Source organism: Macadamia integrifolia, chromosome 2 (assembly GCF_013358625.1).
Source record: "Macadamia integrifolia cultivar HAES 741 chromosome 2, SCU_Mint_v3, whole genome shotgun sequence".
In the NCBI taxonomy this organism is placed as follows: Eukaryota; Viridiplantae; Streptophyta; class Magnoliopsida; order Proteales; family Proteaceae; genus Macadamia; species Macadamia integrifolia.
The window spans coordinates 3,020,795-3,031,671 of NC_056558.1; the positions used below are offsets into that span (position 1 = coordinate 3,020,795).

At 38.2% G+C, this 10,877-nt stretch overlaps 1 protein-coding gene across 3 annotated transcripts; it reads right to left on the minus strand.

Annotated features, from left to right (window-relative positions):
- Positions 1 to 669: 669 nt before the first annotated feature.
- On the minus strand, positions 670 to 8,676 carry LOC122071518 (rop guanine nucleotide exchange factor 14). 3 transcript variants are annotated; one of them, XM_042635891.1, is made up of 10 exons: positions 8,409 to 8,676; positions 8,231 to 8,283; positions 7,304 to 7,457; positions 6,561 to 6,731; positions 4,387 to 4,782; positions 3,460 to 3,614; positions 3,309 to 3,383; positions 2,939 to 3,208; positions 1,356 to 1,703; positions 670 to 1,188 (listed from the first exon to the last, which is right to left on the minus strand). In XM_042635891.1, the coding sequence occupies exons 4-10, from the start codon at positions 6,655 to 6,657 to the stop codon at positions 805 to 807; spliced, it is 1,725 nt and encodes a 574-aa protein (XP_042491825.1). In that variant the 5' UTR covers positions 6,658 to 6,731; positions 7,304 to 7,457; positions 8,231 to 8,283; positions 8,409 to 8,676; the 3' UTR covers positions 670 to 804. The 3 variants fall into 3 exon arrangements, with proteins under 3 accessions (XP_042491825.1, XP_042491830.1, XP_042491835.1); XM_042635896.1 differs by lacking the exon at positions 6,561 to 6,731; XM_042635901.1 differs by lacking the exons at positions 6,561 to 6,731; positions 8,231 to 8,283; positions 8,409 to 8,676 and adding an exon at positions 7,839 to 8,188.
- Between the last annotated feature and the right edge of the window lie 2,201 nt (positions 8,677 to 10,877).

Consider the following 10,877-nt stretch of genomic DNA (forward strand, 5'->3'; position numbering starts at 1 on the left):
CGACTTAATTGGATTTCAGTAATCACTTTCGGTTTCAAATTTTACATCCTTACCATAACCAACCGTATGATGATGGAGCACAAAGGCTTCCTTCCACTAGGTACTAACCCCGTTGGCCTTCTTCTCGTTCTTCAGTGGAATGGAAAGATCTTGAACCCTTTGCTGTTGGATATGGGTTCCCCCAACACTAGCCTACTCAACTCAACCCTACCTCCACCCTGGAAAGTCTAGTGAGACATGTGGCTTTCTTCAAAAGTTCGTCAAGTTCCCCTCTTTGGGTAGCCACGTCTTTTATACTTAGAAAAATATTCCCTTTGATCCCCACATTTCTCCTCATATCCCCAGGTCCTCTTAGCCCTTAGATTATAGATTATTAATTAGGAGCTCAATTAATTGGAGATCTTTTTCCACCCCCTTTGTCTTCTGCATATGCCTCCATCCTACCTATCCAGGCCAAACTAGCCCCACGGGCCCATCCCCCAACTGTCAAATGCACGCTGAAGGGGCTAGAAAGGATCTGGATCCAAACAATCTTTCCCAATTCAAAATAATAAGTTCTCTCTGTGTCCCCTATTTTCTGGTTAGTTAGATAAGACTACAATTTCATCAGTGTCCTGCATCACCAACTTAAAGTTTGTTGTTGAAAACAAGATAATGGAAAGGTTATAATTTGTAGAAATTAACTGATATTGATTAAACTTCCTTCAGAGAAATGACCTTAAATGGGAATACTGTTGTATTACACTGACATTATATATTTCTTTTACCCGAAAAAAAGGGACTTTCGGATAGTCTATTTCATTATCATGGGGAATTCGGTGCAGACAAACTGCTACATGCTTTTCTACCAATGCACCAAACTCGGCTTCTACAGGGTGTAGCAATCAGCAAATTTGGTTTAACTTCGTTGTCGGAGAATTCGGCATCATGAACCTTGCTTCCATTGATACCTCGGAATTGTCCATCCACCCTGTTCATCTGATCAATAAGTGAGTGACGAACCGAATCCTTTGCAATTTGAGTATCATAGTTTCCACTGAGATTAATTCCAGGAAAGCAGCATGTGACTGGAGAGTTTGGATTGCTCAAGAGATCTTCCTGCAAGATATCTTTGATCCTACAGAGGATGCTAAATGCCAAGCTTCCCAGAACTCTTGAATAAGCTTCCAGAATCGAATGCCCAACATCCTACAGTAATTGAGAATGCACCCAACCAACTCAAATTTAGATAAACTGCAATCGTAGCCCATTAAACCAACTCAAGCACTTGGCATTATCAAACACTATGCAATAATAAGTTTAGTTAAGAGTTAGGACTTTAGTCTATTTCAGAGCTACAACTTTAAAATACTAACCTTGTTGTACTGGACCTTGGTAACATCAAGAAAGGTTTGAGGAAGGTTTGGAAATTTGATCTTCAGAAGCTGCAGAAGGCCTTCAGCTCTCTCCATCAGGTTCTCTATCTTATCTAGCTCAGAGATGGGGTCCCTCACAAAGGACCATGAATTTCGAACTGGAGATTTACCACTTATGTGGCCAGAAATTTTCTGTTTCCAAGCAAACACGGCAGTCTCCAACCTGTTCACAGTCTCAAGGATGGCATGTTCACTTTCCAAATTGAGAGAATCAAACGTTTCCTCAACAGAGCTCAAATCTGCAGTCAAGATCTTATAGAGTTCTTCACCAAGGCTTGCCCTGCCAGACTGTAATACAAAAGAAAAGAGGGAAGATAAAGGAAATGTGATTAACAACAACAAAGTTCAATAATTCAGCTACCCATCAATACAACATAGACAACTAGTTAAGGGGTAAAATTTTTCTTTATCATAATGGCTTTCTTTGGTTGCAATGGTAATTGAAGGGAAGGGAAGTGAAATTTTCAAACCTAAAACAATGACTTTTGTAATGATGATTACCCCAAATGATTATATTGCTAATTCCAAATCATTCGATATTTGATTATTAAATTTCACTTTCACTTTGCATCCGAATTCAATCAACTTGAAAAGTAAAATAAAAATTACATCTGAAAGGTATCATTACCATATACAACAAAAAACTCAGCCTTATCCCAACTTAATGGGGTTGGCTAAATGGACCCGTGCAAAACAAAGAGGAGAAATGAAAGTAAAATAAATGAAAACAAAAGAGAAATGAGAGTAAAAGGAAAGAGCACAACACCAGTAAGCCATGAAAAACTCAGAAAAATGGGGTCGGCTACATGAATACTTGCCATCCAATCGGCTATATCAGAGGTCATACTTGGGACAAGACGTAAATTATGCATGTCATTCCTCACAACTTCTTCTATGGTCATTTTAGGCATACCCCTAGCTCTTTTGGCTCCTTCAATTGGAATCAAATCACTCCCTACTGGGGCATCCCTAGGCCTCCATTGAACATAGCCACACCACCTCAAAAAACTTCCTCAGAGCCTGTCATTGATCGGGGTAACTCCTAAATCAGCTCTATTGATTGTAGAAGTATCATTCCTAAATATGGTAAGAAAATTAAGTAGTTTATACAATCATGTTGGGTAAATGATTATGAAAGTTTCTTTTGTAGGTTTGAAAATTCTCAATTCCCTTCCCATTAATTTCCCTTTCAACCAAACAAAGCCAATATGATTTCAGCCATGATACTGCTGAGAATCTTCTCTTCAAACACCAAAGGCATTTGATTATCGTTGCAAGTATATCCACATGGACAAAGCAGCTCATTGTTAAGCATTCCCAAATTTGATTTGTCTGGAGTATTGCATCCAAAATAAAAAATCTGCCAGTGGGGGGAATTTGAGATAGAAAAAGAAATGGGTCTAAAATTGTTGCATAGAAGTCTATTAATAATAAATTTGCAGTAATAACCAACAAACTACCCAGTGGAGTTCTACATATCTTCTGAAGATAAAAGACTTAAGTGGTTGAGAAAGTGTTCTTGCCTTAGGAAGTGCATCTTTGATGAAAGTTGGAACAGGCATCTCAAGCAAAACATTTTCATTAATTGATTTTGTGGCCTTAAACATTTGCTCCACCACCTTCCCCTGATATATCAACTTCTTCCTTCCAGTTACTGACAGCCCAGTCATTGGAACACGGGGAGATGGAAGCCACCATCTCCTACTCTGCCTCTCACTACTACTCCTTCCTTCTGCTCTACTACCTCCTTCAGCATACCAGAATTCTGTATTCACCATTGAATCTAGTAATTCCTGCACAATTAGAAGCAAAATGGGGTGTTGAATACTTGAATTTGGAAATTTGGATCAAAGAACTTTATAGTTTATTCATTAATTAAAGGAGAACACCTACAATGAGCATGGAGTCTAGCTTTTGAAGTGCAGGAAGATTCACGTGGACGTCAGGACGAGCTTTTGGGATCATTATCTGCACTGAAGAACCGAATTAAACAACGCTATAAGCATAAATGTGCACGTTTCTAACCTTCTCCCGTAAAAAGTACCTCCAAGATACCACCATCAGCACCATTTTGCTTTGCAGGAACCAGTTCAACCATGTAATGAGTGGGGGAAAGCAACCAATCCATTTCTCTTCGCCATCTGCTCTTCCTTTCTTCTGGCAGTGGCTCTAATTTCCACAGCTCCCCAAATATTGATGCTGTGATGCCATATTTAGCATTTCATTAGTAAGCTACAAGGAAGTGATGAGGCACAAATATGGAAGGAATGCTGTGGAAAAATGTCCTCGACATGGCCCTGAAAAGGAATTTTCCTCCCTTCACAGTTCACCACAGGAAACTTATTCAGGTCAAACTGGCAGTTGATGCAGTTGATGGGTAGATATACCTAATGGATTAATCCTATATCAAGTTTACAGTCCCATCTAAAAATATGGCCCACAATGTATGAACTTTCTCTGTTGATAGACCAAAGATGCCAAAATCAACTTTCAAACCAAGACTTCTAATGTTGCCACTTTCGGATATGCACCTGTCCTGAAACTTACCAGATTGTGATGTGGAGACCATATCTACAAAATTTGAACACCAACAAAACCACCAGGTGGCAGATCACAGCCCAAGAAGGAAACATTAGCCCATAATACCAATGTTAGTGAGTTCTTTCTTGACCTAATTTATTGTAGGCTTCAGTCCAATCATGGATTGCATGTTTCTATAGGAGACATCAAGTTCATTCTTACAATTTTCTTGTGGGACTCCATAATTTGCACATAACCAAACATCATTATTTCTCACTCATCAATTCAAACAACAGTCAAGGCCAGTATTATGTTCACAGATACCCAAATGGAATATCTAGAAGATAGTAGTGGACAAAATATGCTATCATGTAATAATGAAACAAATAGCTCATAAAAAGAAAAATTACTAGAAATTACTCTTTCAAATGAAAATGAATATTTATAATACCTGCAAGATTTGTTATTGCATTTGATAATGCTAATGCAGGGCTGAGGCCCTTTCTCCCTCCTGTGACATCTTCACCCAACAACAACTTCGCAAATCTTTCTTTCATGGCCTCCACATCCGAAAATTGGATGGAGTAAACTGGGGGTTTCTCTTTGGCACAGATATGTTGTGGGATGCTTGAGACATCCTCCCATTCATTTGGACCGTGCTCATTTGGCTTGTTTACCAGGCACTGAGAGGAAAATGACCCGAAGGCATCTTTGCTAGAAGAACAACTAGAGGCATCTTCATCTAATGAGTCGGTTGGGCAACCATCTCCTCTACTTGTGCCACTTTCATTGTCATAAGTACAGCTATTGAGAATGCGGCTCTCAAGACCATTGTATGTTACTATCCCTGAAAGATTCCATTTGAACGTTATTTAGCGCAAAGCATTAAACACAAAAGAAATACTGAATATTTCAATGGAAATTGAAACAAAGATGGTACTGTAATTAAAGTTTGTGGTGCCTAAATTGACAGACACCAAAATATATTGTTACTGACAATTCTAAGTTAGCAACCACAGCCAATAACATTAATGCCTAAATTATATGAACTCGTGTAAAACTTGAAAGCACAAATTTGTAGATGTACATGTCACAAGCTCAGACTCATGCATGCTGATGGATTTGAATAGGTTGACATTTTGAATCTCAACATTCAATTTAAGTCATTTGAATTATTTTCATTTTTTTACTTTTTTACCCCATTAATTTAAAATCCAACAATTCTGAAATTGGATTGCAAGAGATGGCAGAAATTCTATATAACAACCTTAGGAATTTTCCACTGTTCCTTATTGATGACAAAATGATTACCATTCAAACCAGCACTGCAGTTAGTTTAGAGGAAAATTTTCCACCATGCATGTATTTGAAAGGCTTACTAGAAGGCCTTGTATTTTTCTGCTTCATTAACTAATGATTTGACAGGTTGATTGTTGGAAGGATGGAGGATGCCGTGCATATTCCACCTATCAAATTTGGTGATCTATCTTAATCATATGATCCATCATGTATAAGGTTTTGCCCTAAGTTTTTTAACAATTCCTATGGTTTGAAGAATATGTCCACCAAATTTGGGCCATAAACAAAATGCCATGTGGCGGCTATCAAGGGCTAAATGGTTAAATGGGCCGGCTGCAAATTTAAGTCAAATTAATGCAGTATGCCTCAGCCGAAGGCTTGCTTCTGGCTTCTACTCCCTAAATCCGACGAAGCCATCCCACCCAACCAGGTGTCTGAACTGAACTCAAACTAAGTAATACTCAGTTTAGCCTTAATCTACCCAATGCTTGTTCTCTGCTTTTAGCAGACCAGCAACAGCTCCCACGTTGTTTGTGTACATAAAATGCTTTGACAAACTAGACTTGCTTACACCCTATTTCGATTTCTGTTGACACCGAAATATTTCAGTTAAATTTTGATCAATCTCAGTATATTTCCAAATTTTTATTCATTTTGACACTACAATTTCAATAGTCACTTAGTTTCAATTTCAATCGAAACCAAGATATTTTGTAAGTTTTCGATCATTCCAACCTTGCTTGTTATAATTGACAAGGTGGAAAATGTTGGACCCAAACAAATCCTTTACCCAAAATGGTCCGAGTCATCCACACACGCCCACGTTGAGGATAACCCAGTTTCTGCTAGTTGAGTGGAACGAATCAATCAAGGCCTACCCATCTCATCTGGATCCCGCGGGCTTGGATTCACTAACAGCAAAGAGTCAAAGAATAAATGCCAATCCCGAGGAAAAAAATACACGTGAAGTCAAACTTGGGTGGTGGAAGATAGCTAATTATACTCGAGTCCATAACATGCAGCAAAGATGCGAGCAAGGAAAGTGTGGTGAACATAGAGTCAAATTTTGTCACTGTTCATGAAATCAAACCCCTTGATGTGAAACCTCACATGGCTGACAACACATGCAACAACCCTATTGGTTCCTCATTTTGTTTTTTTCTTCTATCTTTGGCTCAGAAGTCCATCACATACATACTATACTAAAAAGATTGAGAGAGAGAGAGAGAGAGAGAGAGAGAGAGAGAGAGAGAGAGGAGAATCCCTGAGTTGGGCCCAACCAGATTAGAAACCATACTAACTTTTTCAGACCAATGGCATTCATACCTCTGTCTCCCTCACTTATAGAGTGTGATAGCAATACAGTATAAAGACTACTGAGCCGTGCGGTTCCAAATTGAAATAGCAGTTTAATTAGAACCATGAGAACTCTGCTTCATCATCTATCCTCTTTGGGTCCCACATTTCACTTTCTCCTCGCAAAGAGAACCCCCCCCCCTGATCAGATCAAAATCTGGGGTGAGAAATCAACCGATCTCCAATGGTGGATCTATCATACTAATATAGAAACCCAAACTAAACAGAGTTTTTTTTTTTTTTGTAACTTTCTTGATCATATCAAAATAATAGATGGAATCACTGGTCAAATAGTCAAAACCAAACCCTGCAAATGAGAACAAAGCCTTCTCAAAAAAATAAAACATATATAAGAAGGGCAAATGCAACATTTTTTTATCCAAAAAAAAGAAAAAGAAAAAGTATGTAAGAAGGGCACATGCAACATTTATCCAGTGGTCCAACGTGGGGTTGGTCTCTGGTGGTACTCCTAAATATATGCCATCTGGGCCCCAACCCATTCGTTTCAAACACTATCCTTCAATGTATGGGCCCCACCATACCAGAGAGTAACTTCAACATAGAACCCACGACTTCGGTGAGACCTATCTATAATCAAACCAATGTCGATAGAATCCTATGGTTATGATCGAATCCCCATATACACACGATCCTTGTGACGGTGGTAGAGGCTAGAGAGAGAGAAGAGAGAGAGAGAGAGGGGAAGGGCTTACTGTCTTGCTCATCAAAGTCGAAGCTGAGCCCTCTATGCCATCTACAGCAAACCAATCTCCTCATAATTGAGGACCTTGTGATGAGACTTTACTGAAACTCAGTCAGGTCGAGAAATCAAGATACTGGGGGAGCCCAAGCTCACGATCTCTGGTCCTGCACAGAACAACAAAGGCTTTAGATAATAAAATAAGATCAAAATCGGATTATGAATTTTTATAAATTGGGTTTTAAGGGGAGAGTTTGAAAAGTTCTTCAAAATTCCTGAAAGGGGCGAAGAGCGTAAAATGCCCTAAATCTGAAGCTTTTTTGAAACTTTAAAAAAGCAGCAGGGGATGAAAAGGAAGTTCTCACTTTCCTGTTCGTGGTACGCTTGGATGATAAGATACAAACATTCTTAGCTTTTGCTTCGAGGTTCCCCATTTGTTCATTAGCCCATCAGCTTTTCAGGAGAGAGAGAGAGAGAGAGAGAGAGAGAGGGAGAGGGGGGGGGAGAGAGAATGACAAAAGGGCAGTTAAAACTTTCAGCGAGCTTACCAAAGCAGATTACTAGAGCTTCATTGAAGAGGACAAAGAGATGGAGTAGTCACGCAGATCTCACCCTAGTGCTCAGAATTTAATAATAAGTTACAAAACAGAGAGAAAATTAATTCCCCTAAAGACTAAGCAGCCCATCGAGAGAGAGAGAGAGAGAGAGAGAGAGAGACAGAAAGAGACAGAGAGAGAGATTTCTAGATGATTAAATGAAACGAGTACGGAAGCCACATTCTGAGCGGTAAGCTCGATTGTGTTTAAATTTGACGAGGAAGCAAAATGAAAACAATTGGGTTCTCCAATTTATTTTTCCAAACCGATGATCTGATCATGGAGACAAGCTTGAATACAGAAGAAACCCCAAGAAGAATAAGCTAAAGAGAGTGAGATTTAACCTTTAATGAGTCTGATTCCTCTTCACAAGATTAGCTATTCGTTATCTTCAAAGCTGCATTTAAGCCATAAAAACCTCCGTTACGAACAAGACCCACAGAAGCCCGGAGAAAATCCAGAAGAGAATCACAAAGATAAATGAAAAAAAATAAAAAAGAAGAAAGAGAGAAAGAATCTTACCTCCATGAATACAGTACTGATCACTGTCCTTTGGTCAGAGAAACCCACCAAGAAGATTAACGTTCAATAATGGTTTTAAATGAGAAAAAATATTGATAATAGTATGTCTGAGAAACTGAGAAGAGTACAGAGTAAAAGCATAGAACACCGAAGTGGGAAAGAGAACAAATGCTGGGTTGGGAGTTGGGACTTTGAGAGATTTGAGGAGAGATGTCAATTGTGTAGTTGAGACTCTTGAGACTTTGAGACTCACAGAGAGCAGAGAGAGAGAGAGGGATATGGGATTAATATATTATTGGGAAAAGGGTGTGAGAGGGAAGTGGAGGCAATCAGGCAAAGGGTGTGTGGAGCGGAGGATCTGGGTCGGGTCAGTTCAGCGCTGGTTCCGAAAATCTCTCGCTTTTGTCTCCTGGACAAGTTGAATTTGAACGTTTTCAAAAAATGGAGCGTCTTGGGTTGGGAGGGGGTGTGGGGTTTGGAGCGGCAAACGCAATGTATGGATATGGACCCACCTATTAGAATGCAAGGAGCCAAGGACTTCCTTGCTAGGTTTAAAATCTTGGAATTGACATATCGATCATGGGTTTCCAGAAATAGGAATCGGGATCCGGAATGGTATCATTCGATCCATAATTCGAAAAAACGGATTGGGTCGGGTTGGCTATGCCCGATCTCTTATTCTTGATAAGGTATAAGGATAAAATGGTTCAAAATATTAATTTATTTTAAAGAAATCGAGGTAAATCTGTTGGATCTCTCAATTGATGCTGAACCAATTGAAATCGATTGTGATTGATCCCAAGTTTTAAAACCTTGGTCTAATCTGATGATCAGAATCAATTCAAACAACTGGAATTGGAATGAGCCTATGCCAATTGTGATCTGATTTTCAAACCTTAATTCTATCCAAATTTGAGTCCTCAATGCCAAATACATGGGTAGTAAAAAGACCACCTAATCCCTAATTGGATGTTTGTGCGCCTTCCCTAGTTGGTACCCATATTATGATCATTTACTCTTTCTTTAATTAGTTTCTCATGATATTTTATTATTCAAAAATACCCTTAAACATTAATATATTTATTGCATTAGTATGGTTATAGTCACACACGCACAACATAAATTTGAGATATTTTTTCACCACTGTATGTGTAGGAAATGTACATTTATTTAGGGCTATAATTATTCCCCAATTATTTGAAATTAATAAATACCCCATTGTTTCTCTATGCGAATCTCAAGGCAATGACATCCATTGGTAAAGAAATTCCCTCTAACATGGTTGATGGAAATTATTGCCTCTTTTTTTTTTTTCTTATGAAACCAATCCATTTTTTCTAAGTTCAATATGCCTAGTGAGGCAAAAAATTCGGAATCTATCAAGTCATAGTATGCGGATAGAGGACTATCCGTACACACTTTTCTTGGATAGTTCTATAGACAAGCTATCGAAAAAATAAATAAATAAATAAAATTGCTCATAGGAAATTATGATTTGATAATTCTAACTCTTGGATATCTAGGAGTGATAAAGATTAGTGCATGCTTCAAACTCAGTTCAATTATATATCTTTCCATGTATTGATATTTTTTGTTTTTTCTTAAATGAATGAAAAATATATTAAAGCAAAAGAGCAAAGTACATACAGAAATGCATTCTTTGATCAGCTAGCGTGTCTTGATCTACTATGCCATAAAGAAAAGGAATCAAGCATATACAAAATCAGCAATTTTACTCATGAAATAAAAATAACATTTAACTTAAGCATACCCTCGTACAGATATCCCTTTCCCACAAATGGACCTCCACCCTTAGAGAGAATAAATTTGTAAAACTCAAATACAAATTTGAAACCAAATTTGTTAAGAAGACTAGACATAAGATTCTTCCTTAATTTGGGCACATGATACACATTTGTCAGAGTAGTGTTTTTTATAGAGGTGACTCCAACTAGTTAAAGCATTTCCCATGTAAGCATATGCTACCATCTTCTTTTGGTGTACCGGAGTCCATCACCATGCATGTGTCATCTCCAAGAAGGTTGGCTTTAGAAACCATATCAACTTTGTTGTGTTCATTACAAAGTTTTTGGTCATTTATCGGGCCAATGTGGTGGTGTTACAAGCCAAGTTACTTATAAGAAGTGGGCAAGAAAGGTTCTAACCTAGGACAGTCTCACAGTTCATGACAAACAAGTGATTGCTCAGCCTTCTACGGTGGCAAAAAGTGAGGGAACCGATCATACAGTTTCACACACACACATACATACACAAATTTGGGAGATTTTTCCTCCTTTATATGTGTAGGAAATGTACACTTATTTAGGGTCATAATTACTCTCCAATCGTATGAAATTAATAATTATTCCATTGTTTCTCTATGCCCATGTTAAGGCAATGGCATTCATTGGTAAAGGAGATTGCTTCCTTTTTCTAATGAAACTATTCCTTTTTTTTTTTTTTTTTTTT

Excerpts from the sequence above, each read along its gene's own strand:
- LOC122071518 (XM_042635891.1), bottom strand. The coding sequence starts at position 6,657 with ATGGTTCTAATTAAACTGCTATTTCAATTTGGAACCGCACGGCTCAGT. Across the intron at positions 3,615-4,386 it reads TGCAATAACAAATCTTGCAG|CATCAATATTTGGGGAGCTG; the intron begins GTATTATAAATA and ends ATGGCATCACAG. Across the intron at positions 1,189-1,355 it reads CCAAGGTCCAGTACAACAAG|GATGTTGGGCATTCGATTCT; the intron begins GTTAGTATTTTA and ends CAATTACTGTAG.